Source organism: Fusarium vanettenii, assembly GCF_000151355.1.
Source record: "Fusarium vanettenii 77-13-4 chromosome 1 genomic scaffold NECHAsca_8_chr1_1_0, whole genome shotgun sequence".
In the NCBI taxonomy this organism is placed as follows: domain Eukaryota; kingdom Fungi; phylum Ascomycota; class Sordariomycetes; order Hypocreales; family Nectriaceae; genus Fusarium; species Fusarium vanettenii.
In genome coordinates, this window is record NW_003315876.1 from 966568 (window position 1) to 985205 (window position 18638).

General features: G+C 53.4%; 8 protein-coding genes across 8 annotated transcripts; 5 read left to right on the forward strand and 3 right to left on the reverse strand.

The window, feature by feature from the left end:
• Positions 1-391: 391 nt before the first annotated feature.
• On the forward strand, positions 392-1383 carry NECHADRAFT_73333 (60S ribosomal protein L31). Its single transcript, XM_003049608.1, has 4 exons — positions 392-420; positions 549-640; positions 712-786; positions 886-1383. The coding sequence occupies exons 2-4, from the start codon at positions 551-553 to the stop codon at positions 1087-1089; spliced, it is 369 nt and encodes a 122-aa protein (XP_003049654.1). The 5' UTR covers positions 392-420; positions 549-550; the 3' UTR covers positions 1090-1383.
• A 130-nt stretch (positions 1384-1513) lies between these two features.
• On the reverse strand, positions 1514-2490 carry NECHADRAFT_98578 (uncharacterized protein; the record flags this gene model as incomplete). The annotated part of the gene is made up of 3 exons (XM_003049833.1): positions 2057-2490; positions 1671-2003; positions 1514-1616 (listed from the first exon to the last, which is right to left on the reverse strand). The coding sequence occupies exons 1-3, from the start codon at positions 2158-2160 to the stop codon at positions 1514-1516; spliced, it is 540 nt and encodes a 179-aa protein (XP_003049879.1). The 5' UTR covers positions 2161-2490.
• A 600-nt stretch (positions 2491-3090) lies between these two features.
• Positions 3091-4745, forward strand: NECHADRAFT_29794 (uncharacterized protein; the record flags this gene model as incomplete). Its single annotated transcript, XM_003049609.1, has 2 exons — positions 3091-3176; positions 3230-4745. 2 exons carry the CDS (start codon positions 3091-3093, stop codon positions 4743-4745), a joined length of 1602 nt encoding a protein of 533 aa, XP_003049655.1.
• Positions 4746-5498: 753 nt separating this feature from the next.
• NECHADRAFT_9904 (uncharacterized protein) lies at positions 5499-5873 on the reverse strand (the record flags this gene model as incomplete). Its single annotated transcript, XM_003049834.1, has 3 exons — positions 5499-5561; positions 5624-5655; positions 5732-5873. Coding segments are annotated over 3 exons (237 nt in total), but the record flags the coding sequence as incomplete, so codon positions are not given.
• Positions 5874-6291: 418 nt separating this feature from the next.
• NECHADRAFT_57025 (uncharacterized protein) lies at positions 6292-7861 on the forward strand. Its single transcript, XM_003049610.1, has 2 exons — positions 6292-7482; positions 7534-7861. Exons 1-2 carry the CDS (start codon positions 6527-6529, stop codon positions 7592-7594), a joined length of 1017 nt encoding a protein of 338 aa, XP_003049656.1. The 5' UTR covers positions 6292-6526; the 3' UTR covers positions 7595-7861.
• A 337-nt stretch (positions 7862-8198) lies between these two features.
• Positions 8199-9122, forward strand: NECHADRAFT_30064 (40S ribosomal protein S2; the record flags this gene model as incomplete). Its single annotated transcript, XM_003049611.1, has 3 exons — positions 8199-8459; positions 8549-8806; positions 8865-9122. The coding sequence occupies 3 exons, from the start codon at positions 8199-8201 to the stop codon at positions 9120-9122; spliced, it is 777 nt and encodes a 258-aa protein (XP_003049657.1).
• A 294-nt stretch (positions 9123-9416) lies between these two features.
• Positions 9417-13952, reverse strand: NECHADRAFT_74275 (uncharacterized protein; the record flags this gene model as incomplete). The annotated part of the gene is made up of 6 exons (XM_003049835.1): positions 9417-10054; positions 10106-11301; positions 11349-13263; positions 13372-13476; positions 13533-13604; positions 13823-13952. 6 exons carry the CDS (start codon positions 13950-13952, stop codon positions 9417-9419), a joined length of 4056 nt encoding a protein of 1351 aa, XP_003049881.1.
• A 215-nt stretch (positions 13953-14167) lies between these two features.
• Positions 14168-18218, forward strand: NECHADRAFT_89780 (uncharacterized protein; the record flags this gene model as incomplete). Its single annotated transcript, XM_003049612.1, has 5 exons — positions 14168-14187; positions 14656-15150; positions 15196-16427; positions 16605-16609; positions 18141-18218. The coding sequence occupies 5 exons, from the start codon at positions 14168-14170 to the stop codon at positions 18216-18218; spliced, it is 1830 nt and encodes a 609-aa protein (XP_003049658.1).
• Between the last annotated feature and the right edge of the window lie 420 nt (positions 18219-18638).

Below are 18638 nucleotides of genomic sequence, written 5' to 3' on the forward strand. Positions count from 1 at the left end.
AGCAACCGCAGCACGCTCTCTCCTGGTTAAGTCGATCCCTGCGAACACAGTCAGGAGGGGCGCCGATGCGTAGAGAAACGTTGCGATGCGGTGCCTCGAGGGTCAGTCGCCGTTGGAATGTGGAATCGCTCGCTATGCAGGCGACGATACAATGCGTTGCTTCGATAAACAGCCGCAGGTCGACGTGGATCGGGCCACACTTGGCCCCTAAGCCAACTCCCGTTAACTCGGAGGCTAGGAGTGGGTCGTTCCTGCAATGTCACGTGAAGTCCTGGTGGGGAGTGAGGGCTCGAGGCCATTGGCTCGCTTTCCCCACCACTGAATTTCGTGCCTGCCCTACGCACAAAGATTTTGTGGGATTTTGACTATTCCGACAATCAACACCTCTCAACGCCAGACCTTGAAAGAGACGAGCCGCAGGTACGATACCCCCGACAACTTCTACTCCCTCGCAAGACCACATCTTTGAGAGATTACGAGCGCCTCGAAGCCTGCGCCTATACTCTCGTCGTTTCCTCCAGACCGACCGACTAACAAACCACACACAGCCATGTCGTCCAAGAAGCCCTCTGGCAAGACTCAGCGCTCCGCTATTGCGGATGTCGTCGCCCGCGAGTACACCATCCACATGCACAAGCGAGTACGTTTTCTCGACCAGCAGAGCTCGACAATCGGAGCTCCAGATCAGGATCATATGCTAATGGGTTGAAGCTCCATGGTGTCACCTTCAAGAAGAGGGCTCCCCGTGCCATCAAGGAGATCAAGTCCTTCGCCACCAAGGCCATGGTACGACCGCCCACCCGAGACACCTGCCGCCGAGCGAGATGCAATTGGAACCGGCAGAGTTGTCATTTTTCAACGACACCAGTGCTAACAGGATCCCAGGGTACCTCTGATGTCCGCATCGACCCCCAGCTCAACAAGAAGGTCTGGGAGAACGGTGTCAAGGGTGTTGACTACCGACTCCGAATCCGAATTTCCCGACGACGAAATGACGAGGAGGGTGCTAAGGAGAAGCTGTACAGCTACGTTCAGGCTGTGAACGTCAAGGACCCCAAGGGCCTCCCCACGGTCCTTGTTGAGGAATAAATGCAAAAAGTTTCTCTTCTGGGACAAGGTCTACGGTGGCATGGCATTTGGAGTTGCAATCGGCTTACTGGCTTTTGACGCTGAAAATACACAGAGGGAAAATGTGATCAAAGCTTTGAAGTCCATCCTTGACGACAATCATCGGTGCCTCGGCGTGAAGTGGTCAGTTCAAGGCTTTTTATGGGGGCGAATCAATCATGTCTTTCGGATCTAGTGGTCGTGGATGTCTCGAGATGTCGATGAGGGTATTCTATCGACAATGGTCTGCCTGTTTTTGACCCAAACGATATCACTCCCTTGTTTGCCCAGTTCAGGAAATGCCATGCAATCCCGTATCCCTAACAAGTCATCAAACAAAATCCTTACACCTGGTACTCCTGTCCCTTATTCAAGCAAGCCTAAGCACCAACCCAGTAGAAGTCAATTACTCGTCCTCAACGTCCTGGTGACGTCCCAGCACCTTCTTCTTGAACTCCTCGGGGTCCTTGTCCCACAGCTCGGCCGCCTCACCGTTGAGGGGGGATGCGCTGGAAGTTGTTAAGACATGTCATGATGTAGCAACCTGGTAGGGGAATACTAACTTGTTGGGCTCGCCGAGCAAGCTCTGCAGACTCAGAAGGACAGTCTGGATGTTGTAGGCGGCAGTCCACTTGTCCTTGAGGATGTCCAGACAGATGCGACCGGAGAAGTCAACGTTGGGGTGGTAAATGGGTGTCTTGAAGAGAACAGTGGGAGCAGCGTAGGGGTAGTTGGAGGGGAAGGCGAAGCTGAGCTTGAAGGTGAGACCGGCATAGGGAGTGTCGTCGGGACCCTCGATGGTGGCGGTCCAAGAGAGAAGGTTGCCGTCGGCGGAGGGAAAGGCCGAGACGCCGGGAGCGGGCGACGTCATGAGTTGCATCAACTCGGTCTGGAGTCTGCATGATGTTAGCGGTTGGCGAGCTGCGGATGAGAGGGGACTTTGACTGACCTCTTGGTAGTGCTCTGAGAGTCGGGACCTGAGCGACCATTGTTGAGCTTGGCAGCAGGGACGCTGCCAGGAGCCGAGTTCTGGTTGTCCTCCGTGTAATCCATTGTATGATGCTGTTGGTGATGCTCAAAGACACAGGCTAGAAACAGATACGAGCAAAAATGTCGGATCCGAAGTCGTGAGTGGGGATGGAAGAGACTTGAGATGAGGAGGGAATCGTTATTCACAAGAAGCAAGTCCGCAACCGGCAGGAGGTGAGGTCGGTATGGATGCAGGGGCAGTGAAGGAAGACGAGGAGGTAGAGTTGGTGGCGTATGCGGGAAGTGTAAGGAAGGGGAAGGAGGTCTTAAAGTGAGGCCGGGGCAAGCTTTTGACGCGAGACGCCTTCTTTCTTGTTTTGGGAACGGGAACGGGATGCGACAGGAATAATGAAGAGCGAAGGGAGGTTATGATTTCAAAGACATTGGATGGATGGAAACAACTGAATTGTTTACCGCAGCAACGGCGCGACCGGGCCAGGGAGGGGCGACAAAGACGGACGCCTGCGGCCAATGGAACCGGATGGGGGGCTTGGGCCCTGAAACCGTAGGCCTGGGAAGCGCTGGAGGGAGAAGCGCGGGGCGCCAGATGCCACTGAATGTTTAGGGGTCTCACAGCAACAAGCAAACACTTTACGCGGTGCGACGCGACAAACTTGACCAAAAACGCGACCGCCTTTCACTTGGGGGACCTTCTGCATCATAACCACGACTGAACCAAGCATCCCGTCAAACACTCTTTTTTTTTTTTCACGACGCGATTGGGTTTGCAGCGTGGGCAGCTGGAGAGTTGCAAGTTTGAAATCATGGCAAGTCCCCATCTTTTTTTGTCTTTGATCGTACCTGCGAGGTAGCTCATGGTTCCTGATGATTGTGCGACTTGCACGTGGTTCTTCATCCGTGAATGGATGAGGCATCACCAGGCTATCCCTACTTCATTTTGGCTCTTATACGGCCTTGTATCACTTCTTTGACGTTACTCTCCCGCTAACACAGATGAACCAGTCTCAATTAGATCCTCTACCAAGGGATCTTCCCTTTCGAATCGTTTCCAAGACCGTTGGTCGAGGAGCCTACGCCTCGTTAGTTTCACTCGCCAATATTTCACATGCTACCCAATACTAACACGGGACAGTATCAAAAAGGCCATTCCACTTGATGCTCCAACACCAATCTTTGCGGTAAAGCTCATCCACAAGGGATACGCCGTTAAACATGGCCGCATCTCGACAAAGCAGCTTGCCATGGAGGTCTCCCTCCACTCACACATTGGCCAACACCCCAACATCATTGAGTGGTTCGCTTCTGGGGAGGATGCTATCTGGCGCTGGATCGCCATGGAGTACGCAGAAGGCGGTGATCTCTTTGACAAGATCGAAGCCGATGTGGGTGTTCGCGAGGACATTGCTCAGATCTACTTTGTGCAGCTCGTCAGCGGTGTAAGCTTCATGCACTCCAAGGGTGTTGCGCATCGTGATCTCAAGCCGGAGAACATTCTTCTCTCTCAGGATGGCTCACTTAAGCTTGCTGATTTTGGAATGGCTACAATGTTTGAGTACAAGGGTCAGCGAAAGATGAGCTCGACGCTCTGCGGTAGCCCCCCTTACATCGCCCCTGAGATTCTTGCCTGTGGCCGCGCCGACAGGAGATCACCAAGCGCTGCCAAGTACTCACCAGATCTTGTCGACGTTTGGTCCTGCGGTGTCATCCTCTTTGTCCTTCTGGTCGGTAATACCCCTTGGGATGAACCTTCACAGGGTAGCTGGGAGTTTCAAGAATACGTTCGCACCGCTGGCCGCAGCACTGATGCACTCTGGGAGAGGATACCCTCAGAAGCCCTCTCTCTGCTACGAGGCATGATGAGCATAGACCCGGCGAAACGCTTCAGCTTCACCCAAGTCCGCCAGCACCCCTGGTACACACGACACAATGCTCTTCTCACCGCCGACGGCCGAGTCTCGGATCCCATCTATCTTGCAACACAGATGCTGGAGAACCTGCGTATCGACTTTAGCCAACAACCCACATCGCAGCCGTCATCTAGCGACAACATGGATCTTGACACAGGCCTCAACGCCGGCAAGTTCTCGTCGACCCAGCCTGAAGCCCCCATCGTCGACCGCGACTGGGACTGGGAACGCCCGGCGCTCCGTTCCATGGCTGCCCCGGCTTCGTCTCTACCTTCGCGCGCTCATGACGCTCGTCGCGTGATGATGGACTCTCTCGCCGACGAGCCTTCCATGTCTCAGTTCTCCCACACTCCTGGCCCCTCCATGAGTCTTACACAACAAGCTCGCCGTTTCCGCGATATTTGTCCACCAGAGTCACTCACTCGATTCTTCTCCGCTGTGCCACCTGCCCACATCATTCAAATGCTAAGCGATGCTCTTCACCAGCTCAACGTTCCCCTTGCCCCTGTCTCACCAAATCTTTACGGCAGCCCCGTAGCCACGATCAAGGTCAAGGCCCTAGACGGCCGTCAGCAAAGCCTCCACGGTGAGATCCAGGTTGATCGTCAACCTCTACCTGACGGCACCGAGGTTCTCGACGTGCGCTTTGTCAAGGTCAAGGGTGATCCTCTTGAGTGGCGACGTTTCTTCAAGAAGGTGGTTGTTCTGTGCAAGGACGGCGTGTATGTCCCTGAGGCTTAGAGGGGAAGGGGACTGCTTTATCGTTTCAAGACGAATGTTTCAAAGGTTCCAACTGGTTTAAACTTGGATCAAAGACTATAATAATAGATATATACATAAAACGAGTAATGGCAAGGGCTTGAAATGGACAGAAGGTTTTATTGATCCATATTCGGATAAAGTCGAGCCTCTCAAGTGAAACCTCGAAATCCCAAATTATGACATCTAGTCATCACTATAGTAGCTCATCGAATTGTGCCTGTAGAATCGGCATTTGTGATTCAAGGAGGCTCCAGTGTTGACTGCGTTGCCCCTTTTGTAAACTCTTCTCGCGAGGCCGCTTTCAGATGTAATTGCTGGCTTAAAGTGTACTGGGTATCTCGCTTGAATGTATGTCATTCACATGCGCATAATATCAACTCTGACCCCCAGAGGTTTGAGATGAAAGATACGAATTGGTGACTCGGGTTAAGAGCTAGGGGGAGTATCTTCTACCCCCAGGTTAAGGATCACTTGGGACTACTCGTAGACTATATCATGAATGCAATGAATAACAGGCAAAAGCTGGCTGGAGAAGAATAAAAAGGACCTGCTGCGATATATTCAGGGTATGCCCGGCACCCATTTTCATATGCCATAACGCCAAACACCACCCACACCCCAGCTCCTTTATCCAGCTTGCGGTGGCCTCGGAACTAGAGGATTTTCCCACTCAAACCCTGTGGACCATGTCAATTGAGAGCCGTCGATAAACTCGAGAATAGGCAACGTACGTTGACGACACATAGGACACTGACCCCTCGAAGAGTCCTGCTTGATCCATTCGAGTATGCAATGCTAAAAACACGCACCGACAGTGAGCAATAAAGACAACAAAGACCAGAGAGGAGAAGTCGAACCATGTGAAAGTTGTGGCCGCATTTTCCCGATACTTTGAGACGAGATTGTTAGAATGGGAGCATAGAACATGGCCTGATGTGCCTGTGCCTGTCAAAGAGACTACTTACACAGGCTGCAGCTATCACCGGGATATTTGCAAGTCGGACACGTCCCGTCGAAGTGGACCTGGCAGATACCACAGACGTCGTCCTCAGGAATATCCCATCGCCAGGTAGCGACCGTGTTCCACTCCTTGATGGTGACTTTCATGGTGATCTGCCGCTAGGGGGAGTCACGGGATTGATAAGAGAGGGACTCGAGAGAGTCGAAAGTGTCAAGATGACGATGGAACCTTGACGCGGAGGAGGAGGGTCAAGGTTTGGATGTGGGATCTGGCGGGGAGACATGAGCTGAGGTCGGGAAGAGGTGGGCGGGCGTCTACGTGAGGGCGCTTCAGTGACCTCATGCGCTGAGAGTCGCCCACTGAAAGGGCTCGCACCGCTAAAGCCCTCCACTGAACAGCTGGGCCCTCCTCCAGTAGCCGCAATCCCGGGTCAAAGCTTCCAGGGCAGGTCCCGAAACCCGCAGCTTCCTTCCTGATTTTGACGCCAACCTCGCCCGTGTCCGTGTCGCCATCATCAAATCGGATCCCACAAGGAGCCGCTAACTAATTCGTCACCGTCACCAACTTGACCTCAATCCTCTACACACAAACCGGGCACTCTCCCGCCGAGTGATGCGGACGAACAACGACAGTTCAGCCTCTTGCTAGCTGTCTCTATCCAACGACTGACCCGCCGCATTTCCCTTAGCTGCAGTTGTCGCCAACTTTTGGCCTCGGGCTTATCAACCACTCCGAAACGGCTCGTACGAGTCACCACTCCTCCCTCTACCATCCCGCAACCCGCTACAACTTCTACAACATGGCCGCTGTCGCCTTCTCTCGCTCAACAAGAGCTAGCCTGCCCCAATGGGGCTCCAGAGTCTTCCGACCCATCTTGCTCACCCGGCGGAATTTCTCAAACTACCTCGTCTCCCCGAAGGAACTCGACGAAGCCCTCAAGAAGAATCCTCCCTCGCCGATCAGCCCTGAGCCCCGAACAATTCCTCTCTGCGCCTCATGGTTTCTCCCCAACGATGGTCGATCCGGTATCCAAACGTTCCGCGAACAGCGCATTCCCAAGGCACGATTTTTCGATCTCGACAAGGTCATCGACAAGCGCAGTCCCTACCCTCATATGCTCCCCGATGCCAAGGGCTTTGCCGCCGCCATGAGCGAACTGGGAATTCGAAAAGAGGATACAGTGGTGGTGTATGACAGCAAGGAGCTTGGTATCTTCAGTGCCCCCCGCGTGGGCTGGACATTGCAGGTCTTTGGCCACCCCAAGGTGCATATCCTGAACAACTTTAAGCTGTGGGTGGAAGAGGGTCTTCCTACCGAGTCAGGAGAGCTGTATAGCGTCGAGTGCTGTCCTTATCCTATTCCCAACGTCGAGTCTACACGGGTTGCAAACTTTGAGGAGGTCAAGGAGATTGCCAACGACTACAACAAGGAGGGTGCCGAGGGCGTCCAGATCCTCGATGCTCGACCCAATGGCCGATTTACAGGCGAATCCCCTGAGCCTCGCGAAGGTCTCTCCTCTGGGCACATGCCTGGATCTATCAACATTCCCTTCAACGCTGTTCTGGACCCTGAGACTAAGGCTTTCCTCCCCCGAGACCAGCTGAAGAAGGTATTTGAGGAGAAGGGAGTTGATTCTAAGCACCCTATTATTTCAAGTTGCGGTACTGGAGTAACTGCCTGCGTTCTTGAGACTGCCCTCGAAGAGGCTGGTGTTGGTTCTCACGAGTCTCGGAGGGTCTACGACGGCAGCTGGACGTAAGTGAAATTCCCACACTTTTCATGACAACTGCTAACAGAATATGATAGCGAATGGGCCCAGCGAGTGAAACCTGCGGAAAACCTGATTCTCAAGACAACAAAGGAATAGACGTGGTGTGATCTGGCTCTAGGAGAGGGCAGATATACGAGGCTGTTGAGTTGCGATACCCTCCTTAATGATGGCCTGGAGCTGCCAGGCGTGTACGAACATGCATCCCCCTCTGTGACATGACTTCTATTCTCGCATGGCTTGAGGTTTCTTGAACGCCTGCATTGGGCGCAATGTAGTTTTGGTTCTCTTGTATCATCTCCACACTTTTTCAGAGACTCCAAGGTGTATAGTTGCGAATCAATTGACTGATGGTGTTGCAATTTCATGCGAATTTATGCGATGCCGGCGTTGGAGTTCGGAAGTTTGCCGATCAATTTGTGAGGGGTCAGTTTGTCTCACCGAGAATCGGAGTCCTCACCGAGGTGAGAGGTCAAGGTGAAGCTAACCACACCCCACCATTTTTGTGCCTTAACCCCAAGGCAGAAATCCACAAACGCATTAGGGCTCGCTAACTCGAGCACATTCCCCAAAATTCAGTGCGCAGACCCCCGCCAGCCGAAAAAGTTCCCAGCAACGCCCAAAGCCGAAACACCAAAACCACATCTTTGCGCAGACCTTTGACGTCGACTCCCCCCCCCCCAGCGCAACATATACATTCAAGATGGCTGACCGAGGAGCTTCTTCTCGCGGTGGTGGTTTCGGAGCCCGTGGCGGTGACCGCGGCCGTGGACGTGGACGTGGTCGTGGCCGTGGCCGTGGCAAGAACGAGGAGAAGGAGTGGCAGCCCGTCACCAAGCTCGGTCGATTGGTCAAGGCCGGCAAGATCAACAGCATGGAGGAGATTTACCTGCACTCCCTGCCCATCAAGGAGTACCAGATTGTCGACAACTTCCTGCCCAAGCTCAAGGATGAGGTTATGAAGGTGCGGAACGACTACACGAGGATCCTCAGACGATTGTGATGGGAGACATTGGGATAGAACAAAAATACTGACATGTCGCGAAACTACAGATCAAGCCCGTCCAGAAGCAGACCCGTGCCGGTCAGCGAACCCGATTCAAGGCTATTGTCATCATTGGTGACTCCGAGGGCCACGTCGGTCTCGGCATCAAGACCTCCAAGGAAGTCGCTACCGCCATCCGCGCCGCCATCATCATCGCCAAGCTCAGCGTCATCCCCGTCCGAAGAGGTTACTGGGGTACCAACCTTGGTCAGCCTCACTCCCTGCCCTGCAAGGAGTCTGGCAAGTGCGGTTCCGTCACCGTCCGTGTAAGTAGCACCCGAAAGGAAACAAAGGGAGCGTCAAAAATACTGACTACAGCTTTAGCTCATCCCCGCTCCCCGCGGTACTGGCCTCGTCGCCTCCCCCGCCGTCAAGCGATTCCTCCAGCTCGCCGGTGTCGAGGACGCCTACACCTCTTCCGCTGGTTCCACCAAGACCCTCGAGAACACCCTCAAGGCTACCTTTGTGGCCGTCTCCAACACCTACGGCTTCCTCACCCCCAACCTGTGGAAGGAGACCAAGCTCATCCGGAGTCCCCTGGACGAGTACGCCGACACCCTGCGGGACGGCAAGCGATACTAAGAGGACGGGCTGGAAACGGTGCGCGGAGTCACGACCCATTGTGTTTCATTGCATGGTTTTGGCCGGTCAGATTTGAGGCTATGAGAATAATGGCTTAGGGTCTGAATGAAAAAAAATTTCACCTGTTACGTTGCGAAATGAAGTAAAGAGGCTGGCCTGCATTGTTTTGTGTGAAGTTTAGATTGAGTGTCAAGTTTGCGATACAAGAGCTGTCCAATGCCCATACAAGGGTAAGCTAACGACTAACAGTACAAAGCACAAAAAGCCAACGTCGATACACAATATGTCCTCGCTCTAATGTGAGCCATGTTCAGCATACGGATCATAAAACTCTTGGTGAAGAGCTCGGTAGAGGGCCTCGTCTTCCGGATCCCTGATAGGTCTCTGCAACTCATCCTCCTCAGGCTCAACAATCTCCAGCTCCAGGCGCTGAGACTCCATTGGGCGAGAATTTCGTCGCCGCTGCCCTGTGGGAGCGACCTTTCGCGGCTCAGCCGTCGATGATTCAGCCTGCTTGATCTCAGGCGGAGGTGGAGGAGGAGGAGGAGTAACAGGAACGAGCTTCGAGGAGTCTCTTGGAAAATCTATCATGTCCGAATCTCGTCGACGGTCCTCTTGTCCATCATCCTTGGCTGTTTCAACCAAGTGAGGAGGGTTCATTCGCGAATCTGTCTTTTTGCGCCGTGGTTTCGATCCAAGTTGATCTCCTACCTTTGCAGGAAGCGGTGGCACCCTGAGACTGTGGATACCCCCTGGACTAACAGGAGGCAACATAGGGCTATCCTTCTCCGTTTCGCTGGGCAGTGGCTTGCTCCGGGGGATGTTCCGCGGGTTCACGTACGGAAGCGCCGTGGGGTCGTTTTCCTTGCTGCCCAGGAGGCCTGCGAGACGCTGACGCCAGCAGGAGCGTGGTTTCTCTGATCCCACAAGACCTATGACATCGTGTTAGTGAGGTTCTTACAGTTGCTTGGGATGATGCTTACCGCTCTTGATTCTCTCTTCGATTCTCTGCTTCTGAAGAGGCGTGTCACCTAGCCAGTACTCTGGTGTTCCTGGTTTAAAGCGTCGTCGGATTTGGGCTTGGTCCTGGAACGTGAACCCAAACGGCTGGCCAAGCTGAAGAAGGGAGTCGTCATGAGCACGCCCCTTACCCTTCGACTCCCAGGTCACTTCCTCCTTCTCTTGACCTTCCTCAACCTCTTCTCCAAATCTCCTACGGCCCTTGGTTCTCTTCTTCTTAGTTCTCTCTAGAGGCTTGCGGCCCAGAGAAGGCGGGACGACACAGACGGAATCATCAGGGCCTGAACTCTCAATCAACTCTCTCGTCTCCTCAGTCTGCAAGTGGAGAGGCCAACGGTCAATGTCCCAGAACCGTGGTCCCTTACCGCACCGCTCAGGATGTCCAAACGACCAGACAGGCTCACGACGGGGCTCCGAGGTGATTGTCTTGCCGGTGTCATCGATACGGCGAGTGACACGAGTCGGGAACAGCATGCTCTTGTTCTCGTAGGCCTCACGGACGATACCCCTGAGGAGCATATCAGACGCCGGCCAGTTCGAGTCATCGATGCAAAGTGACTCGCGGTCCCAGGGCTCCTGGTAGGCCTCTGGCTCGGCCATCTTGATGGCGTCACAGAACTTTGGCGTGAGACGGATCCTCCAACAGTTGTCAGTCATGTTCGGGTTCCATTTAGGATCGTTGGCTCGCAGCGGTAAATCCTTCTCCCACCATCGGTATATTCTCCAGACGTAGTCGCGGTTCTGTTGTCTTTTCTCGGGAGTGAGACTTTTGAGATCTTTGGCATGCTGCTCACGGAGATCGCGAAGCGTTCTACCAAGACGATATCCAAGGCCCTCAAACAAGACGAGTGTCTTTTCCATGTCGGTGCCGACGGCCTGGCGGTCGAGGATGGTTTCGACCCAGGATCGGATGTTGGCCAGTTTGGGAAGTCCCTTGGCGTAAGGACCGAGATCGACAGACTCGGGCTCGCTGATTTCAGTCGAGACGTCGGTTGAGATGGTCACGCTATCGTCATCTTTGGCTACAGTTTTGACTGGACCTCTCTTGGGCTCAACAGGCGGCGGGGGTTCAACCTCATTGTCAGACTCAAGCCAGCGGATTCGTTCTTCTGGGTGAAAGTCGACTTTGGGGCGACGGACCACTAGATCCTTGTTTGCGCTGCGATTGTTAGTTCTGACTCTTAAAAAAGGGGGTGAGGGACGTACTAAATCTTGCCCTTCTTCTTGAGCGCAAGTGCATATTTGATAGCCTCCTTTCTGGAGAACCTGTAACGCTTCATGGGACCGTCACAGTCACGGTTGAGAACCTCCATGAAATCCTGCGAGTTAGGTCCTGCCGTAGGATGAAAAAAGGAGTCATGGCTGATATCGTTCAGCATCTCGTCAACCCTCTCCTCAAACAGTCGACCATGAGCGCCGAGGTTAGGGGAAATTCCATCATCTTCACGACCACCTGTGTCAGCACCTTGCTTGATGCCGAACATGGCGGCGTTGACTGAAGGTTCAAGGATGAAGCGAAGGAGCTCTTCTTCAAGGGGTCTGATGTGAGGCACAGGAGTGGTTCCATCATTTCGAACGAGAGAGCCTTGCTCAAGATAGCTGCCCTCCCCTGATCGAAGTCCCTCCCAAACACACTTGACAATTCTGGTCAAGAATTCGCGGTTGAAATGCTTCTCCTTGTCGTCCAGTCTATCCCAGATGAATTGACATTTGTTAAGGAGCTCCCGAGTCTTTCTCATGTCCTTGTCGAAATAGTCAATGACATACGGACCCCTGAAGTTGTGAGGCAGTTCCATGATGGCCTCCTTACGTTTCATCCAGAGTCTCTCCCCGTAGGACTCCTTGATGGAGTGAGGACGCATCCAGGCACCCCACCATTGGTCCGCTGTGAGGTACCACTTGTGAGCGAGGGTGTAGCTGAAGGGATCGCGGGCCTCCTTCTCAGGGATGTCAGCGACTTGCATGGTGGTGAAAAGGACCCCAGCGTCAGGTTGCTTTGGCTTCTTGGGTGGTGGAAGGATGATGGCTCGCCACTGGTTGCACACAGCAGCGTTCTCAGCATTGCCGAACTGGCCAAGACACTGCTGGAGAGCGGCTCGTCGAGTTCCGCGGAACCAGGCAAACTGGCGGAGAGAGTTGGTGTCTGGCGTGCCCTCGACTTGCTCAGCGGGAGGTCGAGGCTGAGATTTGAGTTGAGAGCAGGTTTCTTGCATGTTCTTCAGGATGCTCTTCTCGTATGCGTTGTTCTCACACTCAACCATGTTGAATCTTCTGTTGTTGGGGTCTTGATCGCTGAGTCTCTCTGGACGAGGCTCGACGCCGTGGGACGAAGACCAGAAGTATTCAGCATCTTGTCCATACTCCTCCACGTACTTCTTGAGAACATCTGGAGGCATCTCGTAGTGGACATCATGGACAGCACGGATGGGGTTGAAGAGCAGCTTCCGCTCCCCCATGTCCTCCTCATCATCCACGACGACATGATGACCAGGCACCCGCGGCAGTCTCCAGATCTTGATTTCCCACTTGTCAGGAAAGTCAAGATTCAGCTTGGGCCTGCCGTAGTGGTAGTCCTCAAAGACGCGGTGCGCGTGGAGCATGTCGATGCACTCGTGGAGGTCAGCACCCCAGCGTTCACCCTTCCAGTTGTGAAGGAGATACGAAAAGTACTCTGCCAGCTCAGCGAACTTGCGATCCCACTCGACTGTTCTGTTGACGTCCTCGTCGGCGAGGAAGTTTTTGGCACGGCTGAGCAACACCTGAGGAGGCTCAATCTTCCAGCCCTTGTATGGGTAGAGGTTGAAGTCGGGAAGGGCCCTACTTCTGTCGCCGGCAAAATTTCTGAGCCAACCCGAGTTATATTCTTCTTCAGACCGGATGTCTCTAGCTGGTCCACGGTCAGTCTCTGGAGGCTGCTTGTCAGATGTTGTGTCTTTCTCCTTTTCCTCTGGCGAGGTCAGGGGCGTTCGGGTGCTGATGACAAATGCAGGGATGAGCGGCTTGTTCTTGGTAGGCTCAAGCTCTGGGACTTGGGCTGGGTTCTCCTCGTCGTATGGAATCTGAGCCGATGGACCGGCCATGAGTCGAAGGGACGCTTGGTCCCACGGCCCCATTGTCGGAGCTTGGCGAGTGTGTGAAGTCAAGGTTATGGTTCTCGAAAGTTGAGCCGACGGAAGATTTTCTATGTGTCATCAGCTTCTGTGTAAAGAGAAGAAGAGTCAAGACCTACGCCCTTCGGAATCGCTAACATCTGATTCATCATCTCTCGGCAAATACCTGGTACCAAAGTCACCAGGACGGGTCTCCAGCGTAGATTCATCATCACGGGTAAGTCCTTGCTCTTTGTCATGTTAACTAAACTGTTTGTCTGCACGGCGGGGCCAGTCATACCTTCACAGAGCTCTCGGAGTCTAAGCTGAGGATGTTTCTCGCCAAACAGTTCAGCAACAGCAAGCAGAAAGGCTGGACATTGTTGAAGAAAGTTGTCTATCTTGTGATCGAGGAGTATTCGCTGCAGGTCGATGGCAAACCTGGAAAAGCCACGGTCTTCTTGAAATTTCCAGTATGCCTCCTGAGCCTCGCTAGGGAGAGATTGGAAGTCGAAATGCCAGATCAAAGAGATTTTTTCTGAATTCAAATCAGCGACTAATTAGAGGAATTGTCTCTTCTTCTCAACTCACCGAGGAGTCTCTTGCGGCGCCGAGCAAGAGCCGGGTCTGTAGTTGGCGTTGTGGTCTCTTCCTGAGGTTCGGGAACTGCCTCTTCCTCGCCCACCTGCGGAAGGGGGTCCTCTTCCATAGGCTCGCCCATAATGAAGCTACCTTGGGAGTCTTTGGCAGGTGAAATGAAAGCTGAGGATGAAGGCGAACGTGAAGGTGAGAGCGAGGAAAGCAATCCTTCAGGTGAGATGATGGGACAAAGAGAGCTGGCCGGTGAAGGAGGGGAAGGACCAAATAAAGAAATACCGTGTTTTCATAGCTTCCCAATACCACTCACTTGTAAAAGCTCAAAGGACTCCGCCATGCATGGTGCACGGTACAGACATGTGCCTATAGAAACTTCAATCCAACATTGACGCCTCACGCCGAGCCCCTCACAATAGGCACAACAAAGAGACCGGCAAAGCCGACCGTCAATTGACACACAAGATTTCTTTCAAACTGTCCAAAAATACACCTGACAAACTGGCAGGGGTAGTTGAATGCGGCCAGTGAGGAAAGGGAGGGCTTGGCAATCACTGGGTTCTTTGTTCAACCAGGCGCCACAAACCTGAGAGTGTGTATTTCCTATACAGCTGTGAAGACAAAGAAGGAAGAGGGGTTTGGGTCACTTGAACCAAATACCAATGTAAAACTCAACCCTCATCTCCTAGGGAATCTTCGTTTTGCTGATACCGACCGAATCTTGCAGTCATGGGGGACAAATCTAAGCCAGAGCCCAAGAAACGCCAGCCCCAGACCAGGGGTCCCGACCCTGGCAACCCCCCTGAGAAGCCATCTGGTAGTTCTTCTAGAACGCAGACTCCTGCTCGTGGTCAACTCTGGCGTCCTGGGAGGAGTGAGGCCAACAGAGAGATCAACCTTGGACTCAAGCGAAAGCAACAGGCTCAAGAGCAGCAAGCGGGCCCTTCCAGACAAACACCAGACACTGGCAGGAAGACACATGAAAGTCCATCTTCAGCAAGCAAGAGAGTACGAATTGAAAGGGATGAGTCGCCGATAGAGACACAACCCGAGCGGGCTCCCGTCCCTGCTCCCGCGACCCCCAAACGATCTCGACGACCGATTCCTCCTAGTTGGAAGCCTCCTTTGGCCGTTGGTGCCTCCCTAGGAGACAACCTAAGTCGGATAGAGGAGGCAGAGCGATCGGTCTTGCAATGGGAAGCAATCCTAGAAAATGCCCGCCAGACGCAACCTTTGGCTGACCTGTCGGGCTTTGAGAAGCAGTTGGAGAAGGCTCGCACGAAGTTCAACGAGATGGAGAATTCTGAGGAGAACTCGGTGCCAGCGTAAGTTGCCCTTATATCCATAGCCAACTTTGTCTGACTGTCTAGTAATCAACTCGAGTCTACCAAACGGCAAAAGATTCAAGAACGCATCCGCATTCTAAAGAATGCTCTTGAGAAAAACGAGTGCCCAACTGCAAACATCAACATCCGCGCCGCTATCAAAGCCTACGAGGAACGGACTATTCAGTGCTGGGAACTATGGGCTCTGTTCTACGCCGGCCATCTTGTCGACCTTTGCTACTCTTACGAATCCTTCACTCACGATCGAGCAGAGAGGCTCGACCGATACTATGAAAAACACGGCCCAGGATGGCTCTGGTATGAACCTCCACTAGCTCCAGGTGCCGGTCATCAGCCATCTCTCAAGGCCGCCACATGGGCTCAACCAGCGAAGGACTCCAGCACACTGAGCGGTGGCATAAACCAAGCCTGGGACATCACCATGGGATTCCGCCGCGTAAAGGGCTTCCACAGCCGTGACGGCACTCAACCGACCCAAAGCGGCAAATTTCTCGCGTACAAGACTCGGGTTAGAACCTTGCCCCAGCCCCAGCCCAGGGACGAGTGCTGGGTTGAGGACGACGAGATGGCGGCGCGATGCTTCTTTCTGATGCAGCTCGACAGCGGCGCGTCTCACCCTTGCCTGTACAACACCGACCTTGAGATTATCGGTATAGATCGAAGGGTATATCCTCCTCAGACGCACATCAACGTCAACACGGCGACTTCTTCAACCCTCGCCGCGATTTACGAGATGCGCGTTGACGTCTGTCGTCATGATGGCCGGTCACTCGTAGGTGACAACCCAGTCTGGCCTACAGAGCGTCGCGAGCTAGGCGGCATCACCCCCGTCATGGTTCTCCTTGAGGGGATAAACCCTGACCCCGGGCCGCTAACCGACGAAGAGGTCAAACTTCGTCGTGAGCGCGGAGAAGACGTTAGTGAGGCTGCCCTGGCAGTCCGGCAGAAGAACCCAAAAGACGCCCGACTCTCTGGGATGCTTCCGTTCCAAGTGTGCTACTTTGCCGGAGCACCTGGAATGGATATCTGGTTTGGTGAAGACCGCTGTGACGTGCTCGGAGCAGATCGTATGCCTGGTCAGCGCCGGTGGGAGCGGCACAAAGTTAAGCAGCTCGTTCGAGGCTCCCAGCTGGACGCACTGGAGGAGCGTCCTGTCGTTACGTTTGATCACAAGATGGATCACAAACGCATTGTCGATACTGACGTTCCTGGGCGTCCCGGAGCGAGCCAGATAACTGTCGACATCTGGGCTGATCGTAACACGTACGGCATGGAGCCGCGGGTATCTCAAAGGGTACAGATCGTGAACAGGGAAAAGACGAAGAAGCGGCCTGGAAGCCCAACTGGCGAGCCTGGGAAGAAGAGGATGAGGTGGATATGAATACCTTGATTCTCAGGGGCTGTGAATAGTTTACTCTACTATTGCAATACAGGATGGGTATAGTTGATGGCAGGGTTGTGTTTTGGCGTCTTTGCTTTGGTTTCGAGGGCGCACTTCATAGCGTTTTATCGTCTTGGACGATGGTACAGACCAATGGAATTAGCATTCATGCTGAGAATAGCGTCTCCTTAGAGAGCATCTTCATGATTCGATCCCTTCTCATAAATTGGACCAACTGCCGTGCCGCTCCGGCAGACCGGGGGTTCCGGCCCCGGTCTAATTCTCGGCCCCACACGGAGATCGGGGTCCACCATCTCGATGCCAAGTCCCGTCCGATGTTGATGCAACGGGGCACAAGTGCCGAGCTACCTTGAATCGGCCATGATTGCAGTCTCATTCTCGTTTGTTTTGCACCACTTGTCTTACGGGGTGGACACTCTGGGCTGAGTATGATGCATGATGAATGACCAGTTGGCTCATGGTGACCTGATAATAAGGCACAATGACGACCAAGGTCGATAGAACTTTTCAGCGGCGGGATGGCAGAAATGATGTTTTGTTGCGTCTTCTGTGAGATTGCCTGGTCTCTCTCGTATAGAATGTAGTCAGCTGGTACTATTGACTCTTGCGTGTTAGCTGACGCCGAGTCAAGCAAGGCCTCCTACGACTGCAGGAGTAGCGTGGACCCGATGACTTGGATACGGCCCTTCTTTCTAAGGACAGGGAAGGAGCTCCATTGCTTGGTCCACGGGCGAGAGTAGGTGTCTGGGTACTGCGAGCATCATCGTTAGCCACAACGCTTGCGTCAGTCCCCACACTAGGATGAGCGACGGCAACAATTTGCGAGTCCATTAGCATCGAGACGGTACTAGCAGGTCGTAGCAGGCTCAAGAAGCCTAGGGGACTAGAAAGATGGAATTATTGGCTGTCTTCTAATTCCAATGCCAAATAGTCGGTATCAGAGCTTGTGATGTCGAGTTCCCAGGTATCTCTAGTATCCTCCACGATGCGGTGAAGGTCAACAGGAGAATACGTGTTGGGATGAGAAGAATGACTGCCGATGCGACATCTGAAGAGCTCGGTCGATCAATATGCCATCATCGCATAAGCTCCATAATGATATTCTCATCTGGATCTGACAGGACCCAATTCTGCTCCAGCTTGGAGCCTCCGAGCAGGGCATCCTAGAGTAAAGTGAAAGATCAGCCCTACCAGCCTCTGAGAATACGAATTGAACAACGACAGAAACAGAGATTCGACATGTGGCTGAGCAGTTATCCACTCCCTAATTAGTACTCATCCCCCGACACAATATCTACAGCGACAGCCATCGCAACTTGAGCAGATGAAAGGGAGGAGGATCAGACGTCTTAAATTAGACTTGAACAATGCACCAGCCACAGTGGCTCAATCCGTTTTGGCGCTAACGTTGACTATCTTGATCTGCGACAGTGGGGGAATAGGAATGGCCCTGGGCTGGCCTGTCCGTCCGTGTTTTATCTCCGAGCACGACGCCACCATCATGAGACTGGGGTTTGGAGGGGGACAGTCAAGGCGAGGGACTTTGGTTGAAATACTCTGGGGCAAGGAGGATTCGCAAGCGAGAGCGAAACGGAGACGGAGAAGGACAAGTCAGAGTCTCTGTCAGATGTGGGTTCCTGGTTAGGGCAGCAGGAGCTCGGCTGTGCCTCTGCTTGGGCTGGGCAGCTGGGGTAGCATTGAGAGGAGAGAGCCTATGACTGACGTGACATGGGGATCAACATTTGATGGAGACGGAAGCGGGTGCCATGGCAACGAATGTTGGAGACAAGAAACGGCGAGTTGAGGCTTGAAGCAAGGTTTAGGCAAATGCCATTGTGTAGTTTATTTACTGTTTCGTTATTCCATAGTTAAATAGGCAATTCAGAAACAAAATCCTCTCATACAACCTGTCATCATTATTTGCATGGATCCCATGGATGTTTCCCCACTGCTGACTGACCCCCCAGGCTAGAGAGACAAGTCAGCCTTAAGACGTCGAGGCTGCCTTGCCGCGCCGCGCGTGAGGTGGACGATCTGGACCCTGGACTGTATGGATGTAGAGGCT

Excerpts from the sequence above, each read along its gene's own strand:
- NECHADRAFT_57025 (XM_003049610.1), top strand. The coding sequence starts at position 6,527 with ATGGCCGCTGTCGCCTTCTCTCGCTCAACAAGAGCTAGCCTGCCCCAA. Across the intron at positions 7,483-7,533 it reads GTCTACGACGGCAGCTGGAC|CGAATGGGCCCAGCGAGTGA; the intron begins GTAAGTGAAATT and ends AGAATATGATAG.
- NECHADRAFT_73333 (XM_003049608.1), top strand. The coding sequence starts at position 551 with ATGTCGTCCAAGAAGCCCTCTGGCAAGACTCAGCGCTCCGCTATTGCG. Across the intron at positions 641-711 it reads CCATCCACATGCACAAGCGA|CTCCATGGTGTCACCTTCAA; the intron begins GTACGTTTTCTC and ends AATGGGTTGAAG. Across the intron at positions 787-885 it reads CCTTCGCCACCAAGGCCATG|GGTACCTCTGATGTCCGCAT; the intron begins GTACGACCGCCC and ends ACAGGATCCCAG.